This window comes from Sorex araneus, chromosome 5 (genome assembly GCF_027595985.1).
Source record: "Sorex araneus isolate mSorAra2 chromosome 5, mSorAra2.pri, whole genome shotgun sequence".
NCBI classification, from domain to species: Eukaryota; Metazoa; Chordata; class Mammalia; order Eulipotyphla; family Soricidae; genus Sorex; species Sorex araneus.
The window spans coordinates 130,132,408-130,148,994 of record NC_073306.1 but is presented as its reverse complement, the minus strand read 5'-3'; the positions used below and the strand labels follow the sequence as shown (position 1 = coordinate 130,148,994).

The 16,587-nt window shown below is 54.0% G+C and overlaps 1 protein-coding gene across 1 annotated transcript; it reads left to right on the top strand.

Annotated features, from left to right (window-relative positions):
- Positions 1 to 8,915: 8,915 nt before the first annotated feature.
- On the top strand, positions 8,916 to 14,733 carry LOC101547899 (thyrotropin-releasing hormone receptor-like). The gene is made up of 2 exons (XM_055139500.1): positions 8,916 to 9,815; positions 13,047 to 14,733. Exons 1-2 carry the CDS (start codon positions 9,030 to 9,032, stop codon positions 13,419 to 13,421), a joined length of 1,161 nt encoding a protein of 386 aa, XP_054995475.1. The 5' UTR covers positions 8,916 to 9,029; the 3' UTR covers positions 13,422 to 14,733.
- The last annotated feature ends 1,854 nt before the right edge of the window (positions 14,734 to 16,587 follow it).

Sequence of the window (16,587 nt, the reverse complement as noted above, 5' to 3'; positions counted from 1 at the left end):
GATGTATTGATTTTTAATTTATATTTATTTATTTAGTTTTGCTTTTTGCGTCACACCCAGCGATGCTCAGGGGTGACTCCTGACTCTGCACTCAGGAGTTACTCCTGGCGGTGCTTGGGGGACCATATGGGACGCTGGGAATCGAACCCGGGTCGGCCACGTGCAAGGCAAACGCCCTCCCCGCTGTGCTATCGCGCCAGCCCCGAGACACTTAGTCTTAATTTACACAATGTGCCTGGTCATTTCCCACCCTATTCCATTTCATCAGACCCGATTCTAGATCATTCCAGTCTAGTTCACCTCATGAAAGAAATGATGAGAGAGAACTACAGTCTCCCCACCCCCACCCCCGCCCCTCCTTTGGGAAGGAGGGCATGTGGGGTGGCAGACTCCTGAGATCTGGCTACCCAGGACATGCTGGCAGGCAGGGGAGCCACAGAGAGGGGGAGTCAGTCCATAATGAGGGTGCAGTACCACCTCGGGTGCTCTGATTACACCCCTGCCAGATAAAATCGCCTTCCCTTCCCATCTGTGTGGCTGCCAGAATGTTTAGCAAATTCCAGGGCCCGGCCCCCCTCCCCCCTTCCTGGGAGTCTCCAGCAGAGCAGGGCTGTCATGCATGACTCGCAGCCATGGGGATGCACCCCCAGGTGGTGACTGCACAGAGATGCCCGGGCCCCCCACCTTCCACCCCTACTGGCAGCTGTAAAGGATGTTTAGGCAGTGGGTCTCCCACTAGCCTGTACAGCCCCCCACCCCCAGATGCGTGTGTGCTCATGCTTTGGGGGAGCTTCCCCGACACCCCACCCCAGGGCCACTCTCCACAAATCCACTCTGCACCTCAGGCAGTGCCGCGCCCACGAGTTTCTTACATTGCACAAATGCTACTATGGGATCCTCCTCCCCCAAAAGATTAGAGCATCCCAGAGAGTGTTTATGGGGGGCTTATGAAGCCCGGGAGTGTGCAGGGAAATGCTTAACAACTGGTGCTAAAAATAAGCACCCCCCACCCAGAGCCCTGGCGAGTTGTGCTGACAGCTTCCCACGGTGTAAATACTCCCACCGGGCAAAGTCAGGCCACCCACTGGATGTCACCAGCAGGGGGACTTGAAAGAGGGAGCTCCCTGCACTCTCCAGGGCTGCTGTGGGTGTCTCTCTGCACAGCTCCAAGGACCCGGTACTCCGCGTGTGTGTTGTCTTAGTTAAACCTCACCCAAGCACTCAGGACGCCTGGCAGACTTATTCCCCTTCAACACAAAGCAGCTGAGATTCAGAGAGATTTTATTCTTTGGTCAGAGTCACACCTCTAGTGAGCCGCAGAGCCGGGACTTAAAGCCGGAGCACCTGCTGCCGAGCCCACGAGCCTTAAGGGGCTTCCCAAGTCAGGGTGAAGTCGCCTCTGACTGTCACCCTCCATCAGCTTCTAGAGCTTAACCCAGTGGATAAAAGATGAAGAGATTCTGATGTGACTTAAGGCAGCACCGTCAAGGGGCGCTTCCGTGGCTGAGTGATTGGTCTGTATCCAAACCAGACATGTTCCATGACCTCCAAGGGTGCAGGGGGGAGTAAAGGCAAGCTCAGGGATGCTTCTTCTGAGACTCACTGAAGGGAAAGTGACGGGGTTTGGAATGCAACCCTCAAACTAGGGAGGATTCAAGTGGCGATCTGTGTTCACTAATGCGTGGGCACTCTCCATGTGTGTTTGGTGGCCATAGCCGCTTCCTCATTCCAGCCTGCCACTGCCGATGGATGCATGAAGGAGGGAACAGGGCTGCCAAGCTGGTTGGTGATCAGTTGCCATTTGTCCCAATCTCCCAGTGCACCTATTCCAATCTCACCGAGCGCCCAGTTCTAGTTTCCCTTCTGCCCATATTCCATCTCCCTCTGCCTACTCTCAACGCCTTAGTCAAGAGCACATCCTCCAAGGGTAGGGGTAGCAACTACTCCTAGGTCAGAGAGCACAATCAACTATGTAAAGCCCATCCTTCTGGGAAAGCTCTTCTAAGACAAAGGTCTCCTGCTAGGAGATCCGCTCAAAGGCGGAACTTCATCTAAGGGCATGTTTCTCCTTTCCTTAATCCATATTCGTTTAAACAGTCATCTTAAATTTACTTCTTAATAATCTTTCTAGTCATTTTGTATAGACACAGGAGGAGATATATTAAGCTTATAGGATGGCTTTTCTGGGGACATCTTGCTATAGATCCCAGACTACAGCCCTCAAACCAGATTAGTCCTCCCTAACCCCAGCAGGGTCCTTATCCAGTTGTTTCTCTTTGGGTCGTGACAAAGTTTGTCTGCAATTTTGCTCTTGACTTACAAGGTTAATGGCACTTGGTCTGTCCTGTTTTGATGTCAGGGTAGCTCACTACTTGTCCAGGGTCCATCCAAGTCCTTTCTTCAGGACTCTCCTGTGGAGTGCGAGTAGCTGAGGGCAACTGAGGCTTAAGTAAACATGCCCAGGAGTAATTATTACTTGGAGCCAATTAACTCTCAAGTAATAAGAACATAGCATTAACTGTCTTCCTGTGTCTGTACAAAAAGGACATTACTCTAAAGTAAACTGCAAAGGACGTAAAGGAAAGAAAAGCAATATTTCACTTATAAATACAAAATCCAGAGATCTCTGAAGAATCTGACTTTACAAGTCACGGGTTCTGATTAGGGGAAATGAATAATTAGCATATAGCGGAAGCAGAGCACAAAGGAAAAGTTAAAGATAAACACAGGAATAGGAGTGCCTCAGGAGTGCTGTGATGGGTGTTACTCAGTAACACTAAGCTTCCTGCAGCAGAGAAGAAAGGACGAAGAAGAAAGGACGAACTAATGTTATCCTACAGTGATCAAACAGGAACCCAGCAAGCCTTTGTAAGACATGAAGCATCTTCAAGAGCTGAAGTGAAGTGCTTCTCAGAAGGGAGTATCGTGGCACTTTTTCTGAAAGTGATAACTGTCATCCTCTTGCTAAAAGTTAAAAACCAGAAGTAAAACCAACAATCGATGCCAAACAGTGGTGGGAGTTTTTCTTATTTCCAATAGTATCTGAACTCTATCGCATCCCAGTAGATTCAGATTCCTTATAAATTCATTTCTAGATATTCATAAAGGAGCATTTTTCCCTTTCCAAGTAGACCAAATTGGGACAGCGACAGGATTGATGCTCAGAGGACTTTAGGCTTGTGAAATAAATGAGTCAATTTGGGGATTAAATGAAGCAGCAAAGAATGAGCTACTCCAACAGAGATGGGACAGTGGGCTGAGTTCTGAGTAGTTAGAATATGTGACTTGATCCCTTAAACACGAAAGACCCAAGATGACGCCACTCGATTTGATTCCAGGCTGGGATTCAGCACCAGACTTTCGTGGACAGCACCTCTGATTCCTCCCTCCAGACACTTATTCTCCCGGGCCAGAGATTAACGCTGAAATTCTAGGCCAGACTTTCTTTGTAAATCTAAAGTATATTTTAATTCCAATCATTGAAGTTGAATTCATTTTTTACCTGTCATATTTCTTTATGGAATCTATCCCAATCTTTACTTACTTCGCTTTTGCACCAAATTTAGCTACAATGCCACCTCCTGCTAGTTGCACACTTGGACCGACTCTTTAGAAAGAATTTTCATAATTCATTTTTAATTGAATCACCATGAGACATACAATTACAAGCTGTCTGTGGTTGAGTTTCAGTCATACAATGTTACAACACCCGTTATTTCATCGGTGTAAATTTCCCACCACCAATGTCCCCAATTTGTCTTCCATCACCCCACGTACCACCACCCACTACCTGAACTTTTCTTCTCCCTCTCTCTCTCTCTTTCCTTTTGGGCATTATGGCTTGCAGGATAGATACAGAAAGGTTATCATGTATATTTATTTATGTACTTTCAGCACTCAGAGTGATCATTTCCAACTATCATTGTCATAGTGACCCCTTCTTTATCCTAACTGCCCTCTGTCCCCACCCCCCAAGCTTCCACACCTGGACTCTTTTGATAGGTTCACTTTCTAAATAGTTAAAGAAGGGCTGGGGAGATAAATCCAAGAACTGAACCACAGGCCTTGCCTGTACAGGACCTGTGAATTTGATTCCTGGCATAATGTGGCCCCCTGAGCAGCACTGAACATGTTCCTGGCATCCCCTGGATATCACTGGGCCCTGACATCAGTGCATCACTGGGCCTGAGCATTAAGCCACCCAGCCCAGATGACCAAGGAATGGTAGGGGTGGTCCCAATTCTTCCTGAACTTTTGGAGATTAAAAAAAATAACTAAAAAAGAAATGGTTATTGAAGTCCTCCTATATATAAGGAAGGTTAAAGAACTGTGAGTTTTTTCCTCCCCAACCCTGGCTGTGATGTTTATACAGCCTGCATTCAGTTGGGATAAAAAAAAATCAAATTCTCAAGGAAATCCTTACAATCATTTCAGGGTGTTAAGTGCTGAGAAGAGGAATAGACCATGTGGGGTGGCTGAGGGAGGCGTCTCCGGGCCGGCGGGGCTGAGCGGAGCCGTGAAGAGACGGACAATGTGTCAGACTGTGAACACTTCCAGGCGGAGACACGCGCGCACCCAAAGGCTCTGTGCCAGGAAGGGAACCTTATGCCCGTGTCTAGCACTGTTGCCACAAATGACCACACACCCAGTGGCTTAAAACCATGAGCATTTCTTCTCCCACCACTTCTGGCTCTAAGCCTAAAAGCCGGGTGTCAGCAGTGCTGTGATCCCTCTAAAAGATGGAAGGAAGAAGTTTTCCTCAACTTGTCTTAGCATCTGCTGGGTGCAGGGATCCCAGCCACTCCTGGGCTGGGGCTGCGTTATGCCAAGCTGTGCATGGCCTCCTTCCCGAGAGATGTCTCCACGGGGTCTCTGAGCTGGACTCATCCCCAGCTTGCTCCAAGGAAGGCATCGTCTGCTGGCTCTAGGGTGACTCGAATCCAGGATGATTTCATTTCCACGAAGTCCATCTGCAAAGACCTCACATCCAAATAAGGTCCCGGGGTGTTTCTGCTAATACGTGAATTTGATACGTGACTTTGGGAGGAGACCCCATTCTATTTATCACAGCATGGAGGTTAAGAAGAAACGTGGAGCATTCTTTAAGAGCATTCTGGGCAAGAGAGAAAGAGAGAGAAGAACCACGTTGTGCTGGGCATTCTGGGATGGTATGCGGTGTTTGGATTCAGTTAAGTGTCAGGAAGACCACAGGAGGGTATATCCCTGGCAGTGGTTTAAATTAGGTATTGCTTTAATTTTCTTTCTTTTTAAAATTTTTAATTAACCAGACAATTAACAGGCCAAGAATCAGAGACTATAAAACAAAGCTCCCAAACGAGAACGATGCAGAGTCTCCTGCCCCCGTGCCTGGTTGTCTTCACCAGGGCCCCTCGGAGTTGGGTGGATTGAGTTTCCCTCCCTGCCCCGAGCAGAGCCCTGATAGCCAAAGACCTTCAGAACCCAGCCATAGACACGCTCAAGGTCACTCTCCACATGCTCAGACAAGCTTCACATATGAAGGAACCAGCAGAGGAACCCAGATGTGCGGCACCAGGCCTGAGATCTCCAAGCCTGCTCAGATCAAGACTGGGCCTCCTCCACCCAAATCCCCCATTTTCCAGTAGCTAGGCAGTCACACCCACAAACTGCCCCCGGTGCCATGTAATCCCATCAACAACCAAGATCCAGAGACCATAAAACAAAGCGGCTGCATGACCTCTTATTATCTAGTTCTCCCTCTCGGAGAACCTGGCATGTTACCAAGAGTGTCCTGCTCACACGGCAGAGCCTGGCAAGCTCTCCATGGCATATTTGATATGCCAAATAACAATGATGGATTTCATTCCCCTGACCCTGAAAGAGCCTCCAATGCGGCACCGTTGGGAAGGACAAGTAAAGAGAGGCTGCTAATATCTCAGGGCCAGGACGAATGGAGCCATTACTGGTGCCTGCTTGAGCAATTTGATAAACAATAGAATGACAGTGACAGTGATATAATGATAAAAATTTGGGGCCATACCCAGCAATGCTCAGGGGTTAGTTCTGGCTCTGCACTCAGGAATTATTTGTGGTGGTGGTCAGAAGACCATCTGAGATGCCGAGGATCTAACTCAGGTCAGCGGTGTGTAGGGCAAGCACCCTACCCACTGGACCATACCAGCCCCATGGCTTTACTTTCCAAGAGATTATTTGGTACTATCTGATTGAAGAAGAAATGATTGTAGAGTGAAGAGCAAGAATGTCACCTAAAGACCCCCTGGAAAACAAGGGCAGTTGCCTAAACAAGAAATTAGAAATTAACAAAATTGGACCAGAGAGATAGCACAGTGGAGAGGTACTTGTCTTGCATGCGGCCAACCCAAGTTTGATCCCCAACAACCCATAGGGTCCCCTGAGCATCACCAGGAGTGATCCTGAGCAGTGCCGGGTGTGGCCTCAAAGTTTTTTTTTTTTTAATGGACCAAAAGTGTTAGTAGAGAATAGGGGGTAAAAAAAAAGCGGTCTATTTGGTGACTGACTTGAGGACCTTGCTTAAATGTGGTCATCAGTGGTGAGGGAGAAAGAGAAGCAAAGATTCCTGAACATTTAGCTTTAGCCATGGGTGCACGCAGCGGGGGCCTTTATTAAAATGTCTTCTCTAAGACAGAAAGATCAGAGGTGGACAAGCTAGCAATGGGCAAACAGAGTTCCACTTTAGACGTAGTTCTGTTGCCAAATATTCTTTCTGCTGACAAGTGGGCAGGGAAACTGGGCAGAACTCGGCATTGGCAGGCTCAGAGGGAGAGAAACCATTGATTGCCTTAATCTGGCTAAAAGGATTGTTCTGGACAGCACGCAAGGGTGCTGTACACCCGGAGCCAGGGCGGCATCCTGGGCCTAGTTGGCACTTGCTCCCCTGGAAAGAGCTGAGTAAGGGACGGCTGGGTGCAGTGGGGGCTGGAAGCATAAACTTGGGGGTCTGCTGCCTGTCTGCCCCCCCATGCTATGACACGGTCTCACCAGCCAAGCCACTGGGTTCAAACCCTGGATTCAAATCCTAGGAAGTCGTCCCCCAGCTCAATAACCCTCGCTTCCATTTCTTTTTTTCTTTTTGAGTCACACCCGGCGATGCACAGAGGTTACTCCTGGCTTTGCACTCAGGAGTGACTCTTAGTGGTGCTCGGAGGACCATATGGGATGTTGGGAATCGAACCCAGGTCAGCCGCGTGCAAGGCAAACGCCCTACCACTGTGCTGTCACTCCAGCCCAATAACCCACACTTCCTTGAGCCAGTTATTTCCGATGTGCTGAGCCTCACGAGTCTGTAGAATGGGAATCAGCTGATGCCTTCCTCACAGGATCCGTGGATATAGACAGAATTTACCCATGAGAAATACCCAGGGCCTCAGCGGGCACCAGGTGCAGGACTTCATACACCCAGAGTCATCCCTTGCCATGAAACCTGACCTTGGTGGTGGTGGTGGTGGTGTGTGTGTGTGGGGGGGGGGGGGGTTTCTGGTCCCTGGCTGGTGCCTCCAAACTTCATCCCCTACCAAATTCCCTCTCATTCAGTTCTAGGCCATTAAGGCGGTCTATCCGCGGAGCGTTTGAGGGAGGGGCGAGACATGGCGATGGTTGGCAATCTCTCACACAGGCGCTGAGCACTGGCTTTCAATTTTCCCCACGTCACTCGTGAAAGCCATCAAGCCCCTCTCAGGGAGCTCTATTATTGTTGTTGTTGATATGATTATTATATTTCACAGATTTGAGAATGCAGTTTAGAGAGTAATCAGGGAGCCATCCTCTGCAAACAATTCTTTCTGAGCTAGGCAGGGGGCCAGGCTCCCCAGAACGCAGCCGCCTTGAGTCCTTTCCACAGCTCTGCGTGCCTCCCCCTCCAGGAAGCCTCCAAGTCAAGATTTCTTTCTTTCCCCCCAGTTCCCACGGACTACACACTCGGCAGCAGACCCTAGAGCTGTCAGCTTGGCTAAGCGGGGCGCTGAAGGATGGGGACACCGGTGCTAGTCAAGAACGTGAACATCTTCCCCCTCACGAGAGCTGGGAGGTCACAGGGAGAGGAGAAGAGCTTTGTTTTGGCAACACTGATGCTCAGGGCTCACTCCTGGCTCTGCACTCTCTGCACTCAGGGGGATCACTCCTGGCAGGGTTCGGGGACCCGATGGGGTGCCCAGGATCCAACCTGGTAAGCCAAATGCAAAGGCAAGTGGGATAGGATCACCCCTGCGATGGTGCGCAAACGTCGCCCTTCCCCTAGTGCTGAGTTCCTCTTCCCTGACGCTTGCGAGGTTTGTGTGATGACCGCGCAGGACTCGGGGACGGCGCAGCCAAGATTCCAGGATTGTGCTGGGGACCCCGCGGGTCGCCTCTCCCTCCGCGTTGCCTGGCGGGGCTCTCGGAGAGAGGAGGGAGGGAGGGAGCGAGCGTCGGTGAGCGACTGTCCGAGGCAAGGGCGCACCCGCGGGGTCCAGAAGCGGCTCCCGGGAGCCTCCTTTTCCCCCCTGCTCCCCTACTCCGCACCCGGACCTGGGGAACCCGTGACGCTGTACCCGGAGCCTTGGCAGCGCTGAAGCCCCCAGAACCAGCCCAGACGTCCGGGCGGAGAGGTCGCACGCTCCAAGACAAGAGCAGAACCGTGAGAAACGCCGGCGAGACAGAGCTTAGCCCCACGCACCGCGCCTGGGTGGCTGCGCGACTCCCCTGCGGGGCCAGCGGGTGGGGCTGGAGGCGGCTCTGGGCTCCGGGTCCCGTGCGGGAGCGCAGCCCTGCGGTCCCGGAGAGACCGGGAAGGACCGCACCAACTCAGCCCAAAGTCCTCGGAAACTGGGTGGACGCGCCGATTTCCTGGGTCTGGGTCGCATCTCCACCGCTCCGCGCGAGGCAGCCTTCCTGGGCACCGCCACGGGACCCCCTGCTGACGCAAGGGGGGCGTCAACCGAGAGTCTCCCCACCTTCGCAACTGCGAGCAACCCCACCACCCCACCGCCGCTGCTCGGGGTGGGGCGGGGGCGGTGCAGCGCGCAGAGGGGAGCATGGAGAACCAGTCCCAGCACCCGGAGCGCGCCAACGCATCGGCTCTGGGCGCCATGCCCCGGCCTCCCGTGGCGATCCAGGCGGCTACGTTGATCCTGGTGCCCCTCGTGTGCGCCGTGGGTGTGGTGGGCAACGCCATGGTGGTCCTGGTGGTGATCCGGAGCCGCCACATGGTCACATCCACCAACTGTTACCTGGTGAGTCTGGCCGCCGCGGATCTGCTGGTGCTGCTGGCGGCCGGGGTGCCCACCGCGGCCGAGGCGGCGTCTGCCCGGGTCTGGGTGTTCGGCCACGCCGGGTGCCTGGGCATCACCTACCTGCAGTACCTGGGCATCAACGCGTCCGCGGGCTCCATCACCGCGTTCACCGTGGAGCGCTACCTGGCCATCTGCCGCCCGCTGCGCGCGCAGGCGTTGTGTACTGCGGCGCGCGCCAAGCGCATCTCGGCGCTGCTGTGGACGGGCACCGGCGCCTACTGCGTGCTCTGGCTCTTCCTGGTGGACACTCGCGAGACGGTCTACGCCGACGGCGTGCAGGTGCAGTGCGGCTACCGCGTGTCGCGCTCGCTCTACCTGCCCGTCTACTTTCTGGACTTCGCGCTCTTCTACGCGCTGCCCCTGGGCCTTGCCACTGTCTTGTACGCGCTCATCGGGCGCGTCCTCTGCGTGGAGCCGCTGCCCCCCGACGGCCCCGGACGCTGCGGCTCAGTGCACCGGGGCGGCTCCGCCCGCCAAGCGAGCTTCTACTCCAGGGGTGCAAGAGGCACCCTCAACTCACGGAGGCAGGTAAGCACCCCAGTCCTCAAGGGAACCCCAGTACCCCAGTGCTGAACCAACCACTGAGTGGGTGGAAGCTGGCCACCCTTTTCATCTCCACATCGTTGGGCTCAAGTCTTAGTGCCACTTACCAGACTAGTTTGGGGCAACATCCCTGGGCCTCAGTTTCCCTTTCTGTAATAATATCACATTGGTGGGACGCAGGAAAAAGGATTAACCTTGCAAAGTCTTAAACCCACAGCGTGCCACCAATGGTTCTATTCATGTTGGTTATCCTTAAGCTTCTGCAATGAATGGTGACACTGTATTTTGATTCTTTCTTTCTTTCTTTCTTTTTTTTCTTTCTTTCTTTCTTTCTTTCTTTCTTTCTTTCTCTCTCTCTCTCTTTATTTCTTTCTTTCTTTCTTTTTTGCTTTTTGGGTCACACCCGGCGATGCACAGGGGTTACTCCTGGCTCTGCACTCAGGAATTACTCCTGGCGGTGCTCAGGGGACCCTATGGGATGCTGGGAATTGAACCCGGGTTGGCTGCGTGCAAGGCAAACACCCTACCCGCTGTGCTATTGCTCCAGCCCCAATTCTTTCTTTTTATCCCATGTCCCCCCAGTACAGAAAGAGAGCCCAGTGCTGAGGTGGGCGGGAGGTGAGTCTGCTGTGCTGTCTGTCTTTGTATGGTGGTGAGAAGAACACAGTTTGGGGTGGGCAGCAGGAAGCCATGATTCTCTTCTTTTACTGATGGAGAAAACTTCAGTCCAGAAAGGGCAGTGACACCCCACACACCCCCACTTGACCCCAAAGCTGCCTCTTTGGACCCAGATAGCCAGAGTGCCCTGGGTGGGGGTGGCGGGTAGTGGTGGCTGGAGGCCAAGTGGAAGAAAGCCAGCATTTATTGAGCACTTACTATGTGCCTGGGTCGGTGATCCTCCCAGGAATTGTTTGAGTTTGGGGAGCTTGGAAGCGGCAGAAGGGACAGGGGTGAGGGGGTAACTTGGGAACAGCTGGGGCAGGAACCTGAGCCTGCATCTTCCCCCTTTCCCCAGGGCGGATCCAAGAATAGTCCAGGCCTGCAGACGGGTGGGGGGGGGCAGTTCTTGAGGTCCAGCTGGCCTTTACCCTCAGTCTTCCTTGTGGGGAAGTGAGGTGGACACTCCTTCCTGTTAAGTCCTCCCTGGAGGGGAGATGGCCCTGAAGGCCACTGCCAGGGACCCCAGACAGGAGAGCAGACCAGGAGCGCGTCTCCTCTGCTCGGCGCCCTCTGACCGTCTCTGGTCAGCAGGGTGGACCGTGCCAGGCCTGTGTGAGTGACCGGAGCTTTCCCAGGTCAATGCCACTTGCAGGACCTGAAGTTGCCAGGGGGTGGGGTCGGCCTGGCTGCCCTGCCCGGGGCCAGGGACCGACCCTCGTCGCCGTGGGCAGCTGCCCTGGGTGGCATTTTCATTTGGGAATTTAGAAATGATGCCCCGTTTCTTTTTTTTTTTAATTTTATTTTATTTTTATTTTTTAAATAAAAATTTTATTTTATTAAATCACCATGTGGAAGATAACAATGCTTTCAGGCTTAGGTCTCAGTTATACAATGCTGAAACAACCATCCCTTCACCAGTGCCCACATACCACCACCAAAAAAAAACCAGTTCACCTCCCGTCCCGCCCCCCACCCCCCGCCTTGTAACTGATAAGTTTCATTTTACTTTCTGTTTACTTTGGTTACATTCAATATATCAACACAAACCTCACTATTGTTAGGAGTACCCCACTAGATTCAGAACTACTGTGAAGACAAATGAGGTCGCGCGGCCGCTACTGCGGCCGCACGGTTTTGAATTTCTTTACCTTAAAAACTAAGTCCAGGGGCTGGAGAGATAGCACAGCGGGTGGGGCGTTTGCCTTGCACGCAGCCGACCCGGGTTCGATTCCCAGCATCCCATGTGGTCCCCTGAGCACCGCCAGGAGTAGTTCCTGAGTGCAGAGCCAGGAGTAACACCTGTGCATCGCTAGGTGTGACCCAAAAAGCAAAAAAAAAAAAAAAAAAAAACAAAAAAAAACCTAAGTCCAGGGAGATTTCTTCCAGATATTGGATCATTGCAGGCTTGAAAACCCAATCTGTGGTCGTCATAATATGGTGGACACCGCGTCCTTCCTCTCCGGAGAGAAAGAGGCAAGAGAGAGAAATACCTTTCCCCTCCTGGGCGGATGCCCCGTTTCTGAATGGGCCTCCCCAGGAGGCTTACTCGGCCTCTGCCCTGAGGGGTCTGTCGGCCCCAATCCACAGAGCTGGGGGGGTCGGGTCAAAGAGGAGGAAAAGAAGGGCAGGACCGGGCACCAGGAGGGAGGAAGCTGGTCCAACAGGGTCCCCCCAACCAGGAGGGAAACTGTGCCAGAGTGAGAGTGAGGCTGGGAATGTGGGCGGTGAGGGGTGGGGGGTGGGGCTAGACCACAAAATTCTTTTTTGCTTTGCTTTTTGGGTCACACCCAGCAATGCTCAGGGGTTACTCCTGGCTCATGCACTCAGGAATTACTCTTGGCGGTGTTCGGGGGACCATATGGGATGCTGGGAATGGAACCTGGGTCAGCTGCATGCAAGGCAAACGCCCTACTCACTGTGCTATTGCTCCAGCCCCACAAGATTCTTTTTCACTGTTGCTTTGAGGCCACACCTGGGGATACTCAGGGTTACTCCCGGCTTTGGCCTCCTGGCGGTGCTCGGGGAACCATATGGGATGGTGGGATGGAACCCGGGTCAGCAGCATGCAAGGGAAACACCCTCCCCACTGTACTATCACTCCAGCCCCTAGACCACCAGACTCTGAGCACTGTCCAGATCAACCCCACCCCACCCCCCGTGGGGAGGAAGCTGGTGGTGTTTGGGGTTCCCATAGCAACAGGCAGGGAACGTTTCCGGGGCACTCTCCCGCCTTCCTTTCAAGTAGTGACTGCCCCAGCTCCCACATCACTTGTGACAGAGGAGAAGAGAGACCTGATGGGCACCCACTGGCCTCCTCTAGCCGGCGGTGGCTGCGGGCAGGCCCTGGGTTCCAGCAAATCCACCAGGCACAGCTCCAGACCCGCCATTCTCCAGCTGGGAGTTAGAGGCTCAAGCTTCGAGCACGGAGAGCAACTCACGAGCACTGCTGGGGGGGAATCCCCGGGGCCATTCGGCTGACTCCTCCCCTGAGCTGGCAGGGAGCCGGCCACGCTGCCTGGGGACCTGTGCACTGGACTGTCCCTCTGCTGCCCGCAGATCACCAAGATGCTGGCGGTGGTGGTGGTCCTCTTCGCTCTGCTGTGGCTGCCCTACCGCGCGCTGGTGGTGGTGAACTCCCTCCTGCGCCGGCCCTACCTCCACGGCGGCTTCCTTCTCTTCTGCCGGCTCTGCATCTACCTCAACAGCGCCCTCAACCCCGTCGTCTATGCCCTCATGTCCCAGCGCTTCCGGGAAGCCTTCCAGGGGCTGCTTCCCTGCCGGCGGGCTCAGCCCGAGCTCCCGGCCCAAGAGGGCACCCCAGTTTCCCACAGTGTCATCACAGACAGTTCCCGGCCCGGGGTGGGCTCTGGGCAGGAAGCCGGGAGCCTGGTGTCCAGGCAGGGGGTGTGTGTGTTGGGGGGGGCTCCCTAGCATCGTAGGGTGAGGCCTCCTGCCTTATCCCTCCTGCACCGTCTGTATATCCAGGCCTGCAGGAGGAAGGGCCAGGCCTGCCCCGGGTGGGTGCACAGTCTGTGCACTGCGCAACCCAGTCCCACCTCTCTGTTCCCTCACAGCCTAGAGGTGTGTTTAGTCCACCGTGATGGCAGCCCCTCAGTTTCCCAGCCAGACAAAGCTGAGGGGCACCTTTCTCATACCCCCCAGCAGCACCGAGGCAGCCCGGGAAGGGAATGTGTTTGAAGATTGATTATTGATTAGGGTGGGTGGGGGAAGTCTCCAGGCATCTCCTGGGAATCTCTGAGCTCCCCTCTGCAGGAATTTAGGGGACCCTTGGCCAGGACAAACACCTAACTCTACCCTCCCACACCCCCCCAACAGGGACATGAGCTGCCTCAGCTGACAGCCCAGTGCTCAGCGCCAATAATCACCCTGACCCACTCCAGAGCTGACTGTGGAGGTACAGGGGTAGTAGAAATGGTTGGGGGGGTGTCACTCTCCCTGCCTGGAGCACAGAGGGGAGAGCCAGAAATGTAAACTGTTCAAAGCATGTCCCTTATTATTTTTTTTATAATATAGGAGCACTGCTATTTATTCAGCCATTGATTAAGTTGATTGAATTGGGCATGAACTCCTCATTACTTTAAAATTTTTTTTTAATTTTATAAATTAGTTCACCATGTGTGATTACATTCAATATTCAAACACGAATCCCGCCACCGTTACGCCTTCCCACCACCAAATTCGGGATGTTTCCATCCCAAACCCCAACTCCTGTCCCAAAACTCCACGAAATAATATAGTTCATATTGTCTGTTATAAAGATCTGCTGAACATGCTTACAAAAAAAGTGTTCATATAGGAAACAGTGTGAAGATTGTTCTATTTTGGCAGGAGCCATTGAGGCATCCTATAGGATATCACTCACATGTTGTTAAAGTTTGGGTGAGGTGAGCTTTGGTACATATATCTGAAAATATGTATAGATGCATATATAATTCCCTCTATGATTTGTTGCCTACTATCAGGACCCCATCAAAAGTGGCGTGGTAATTATGGAGAATGGGCAGGGAGTGTCTTATGATGTGTCCAGGAATATGTTTACTCATATGTGAGGCTCGGCCTGAGTGCGTGGTGAGTGACCCTGAGTGTGGCGTGGGTTGTGGAGGTTTTTGACTGCCGGAGCTGGGTCCCTTGGGGCGGGGAGGGCTCTCACCCGCCTCCCTCTGGGGCGCCCCGTGTGAAACATCCTGGTACGGAGTCTGGTGGCATGGTTATGGGGGCCTCACAAAGCATGTCCTTTGGGGGCTGGCGCGATAGCACAGTGGTTGGGCATTCGCCTTTCACGCTGTGCTATCGCTCCAGCCCCTAAGATGCCAAGTGTTCAGACCGGGATGAGAAGCAGTGTGTATGGAGGGGGTTTCAATGTGGTAACAAGTGACACCCCCACATCAGTGGGTCAACACACAGTCTTGTTTCTTTCCCACACAGAGTCAGCCCCCTTCCATATTGGAGTCAGCCCCCTTCCATATTGGGGGACCCCCGGCTCCTGGCCACTTCGATCGGGCGGCAGCACCCACTCCGTCATCGTGTGCCCCCCTGATTCCCGCTGCAGGGGAGACTGAAGGGGTCTCAGACTGGCCACTGAAGACATCGATCAGGAAACGTGGCTCCAGCTCACGGCCAGTGACGCAGCTGCCGGTGAGGTGGCACAGGACGTGGTGACCCCCAGGCAACAGGAACAACCAAACCTAGGGAGCACAGAATTCTCTACCAGGCAGGGCAGATGCAGGAACTCCCGCATCGACCCGCCAGCAGGGCTGCACCCCGACCCCCTCAGCCCACCCACCCACCTTAACATCTGGGTCTAATCTTAGGAAAGCCGCCCTGAGAATTTCTCCCTTTCCTTTTTTTTTTTTCAGGTTTTATTTATTTATTATTTTATTTATTTATTTTTGCTTTTTGGGTCACACCCAGCGATGCTCAGGGGTCACTCCTGGCTCTGCACTCAGGAATCACTCCTGGCGGTGCTCAGGGGACCCTATCTCGAAACACACTTGATGCACGCACGTGGCGCCCCCTAAGGAAAGTGGGACTTGTCCCACGGAGCCTCGCGCTGAATCTCAGGGTTTGAGAGCGTCCGGCTGGGCTCTCAGCGTCCCGCTGTGCTCAGGCGCGCTTCCATGTCCCGAGAAGACAGCAGGAGAGAGAGATGTTCAGGGGAAGCTGATCAAACGAGCAGACAAACTGGGGTGTCTGGCGTCCTGTCCGCCCTGCCACTAACCCACGCTGTGACCCTGGACGCATCAGCCGCGCACTCCTGGGCTTGTTGCCTCATCTGGGGGCGGGGGGTGAAAAATCAGAGGCGTTTTTCCAGCCTGAACATTGTTCGGCCCCCACTAGGGGGGAAACTCTCATTTTCCTGCAAGCCGCAAAGACGCTGGTACTGAGACCACCACCCCCTCCCCCCACAAGGCGAACTCCGTGGTGTCGCCTGAGTTGGAGGCACCTGGCCTTTCCCGGGCTTCCCCTGGCCTTCCCCTCTGCCTGACGCCGCCTGTCCTCATCGTCGCTGTGGTCATCGGCTTTTCTTTTTTTTCTTTTTTGCTTTTTGGGTCACACCCGGCGATGCACAGGGGTTACTCCTGGCTCTGCACTCAGGAATTACTCCTGGCGGTGCTCAGGGGACCATATGGGATGCTGGGATTCGAACACGGGCAGCCCCGTGCAAGGCAAACGCCCTCCCCGCTGTGCTATCGCTCCAGCCCCGGTCATCGGCTTTTCCAAGGCCCCTTTCTTTCCCTTGGTTCTGGGAGAGCCGTGGGGTTGGCCCTCTGCGGACCCCTGTGACTATTCACTGTCCCACGCCTCCATGAAGAGGCTGACCCCGGAGCCCGGTGCTTGGGACGGAGCGGGAGAGATGGCCTCTCGTCTCTCCCAGGCGCGGTGCCCTTGGCCCATCCCCAGTGGGGTCCGGGTGGGGGGCCCTGCTGTGTCACGGCCTCGGGTGGGTTCCTGCTCCCTCCAACGCAGGACGCGGGTATTTCTGGAGTGACGGAGAGACACCAGCCTCCGACCCCCCAACGTGGCGGGGGGCGTGCAGGGGCCAGAGGCCCTCCTGAAGTTTCCGCAGACCCTCTGG

What these genes read in the sequence shown, in the direction of transcription:
- LOC101547899 (XM_055139500.1), top strand. Translation starts at nt 9,030, where the DNA reads ATGGAGAACCAGTCCCAGCACCCGGAGCGCGCCAACGCATCGGCTCTG. An exon ending in CCCTCAACTCACGGAGGCAG is followed by an intron (nt 9,816 to 13,046) that starts GTAAGCACCCCA and finishes TGCTGCCCGCAG; the next exon opens with ATCACCAAGATGCTGGCGGT.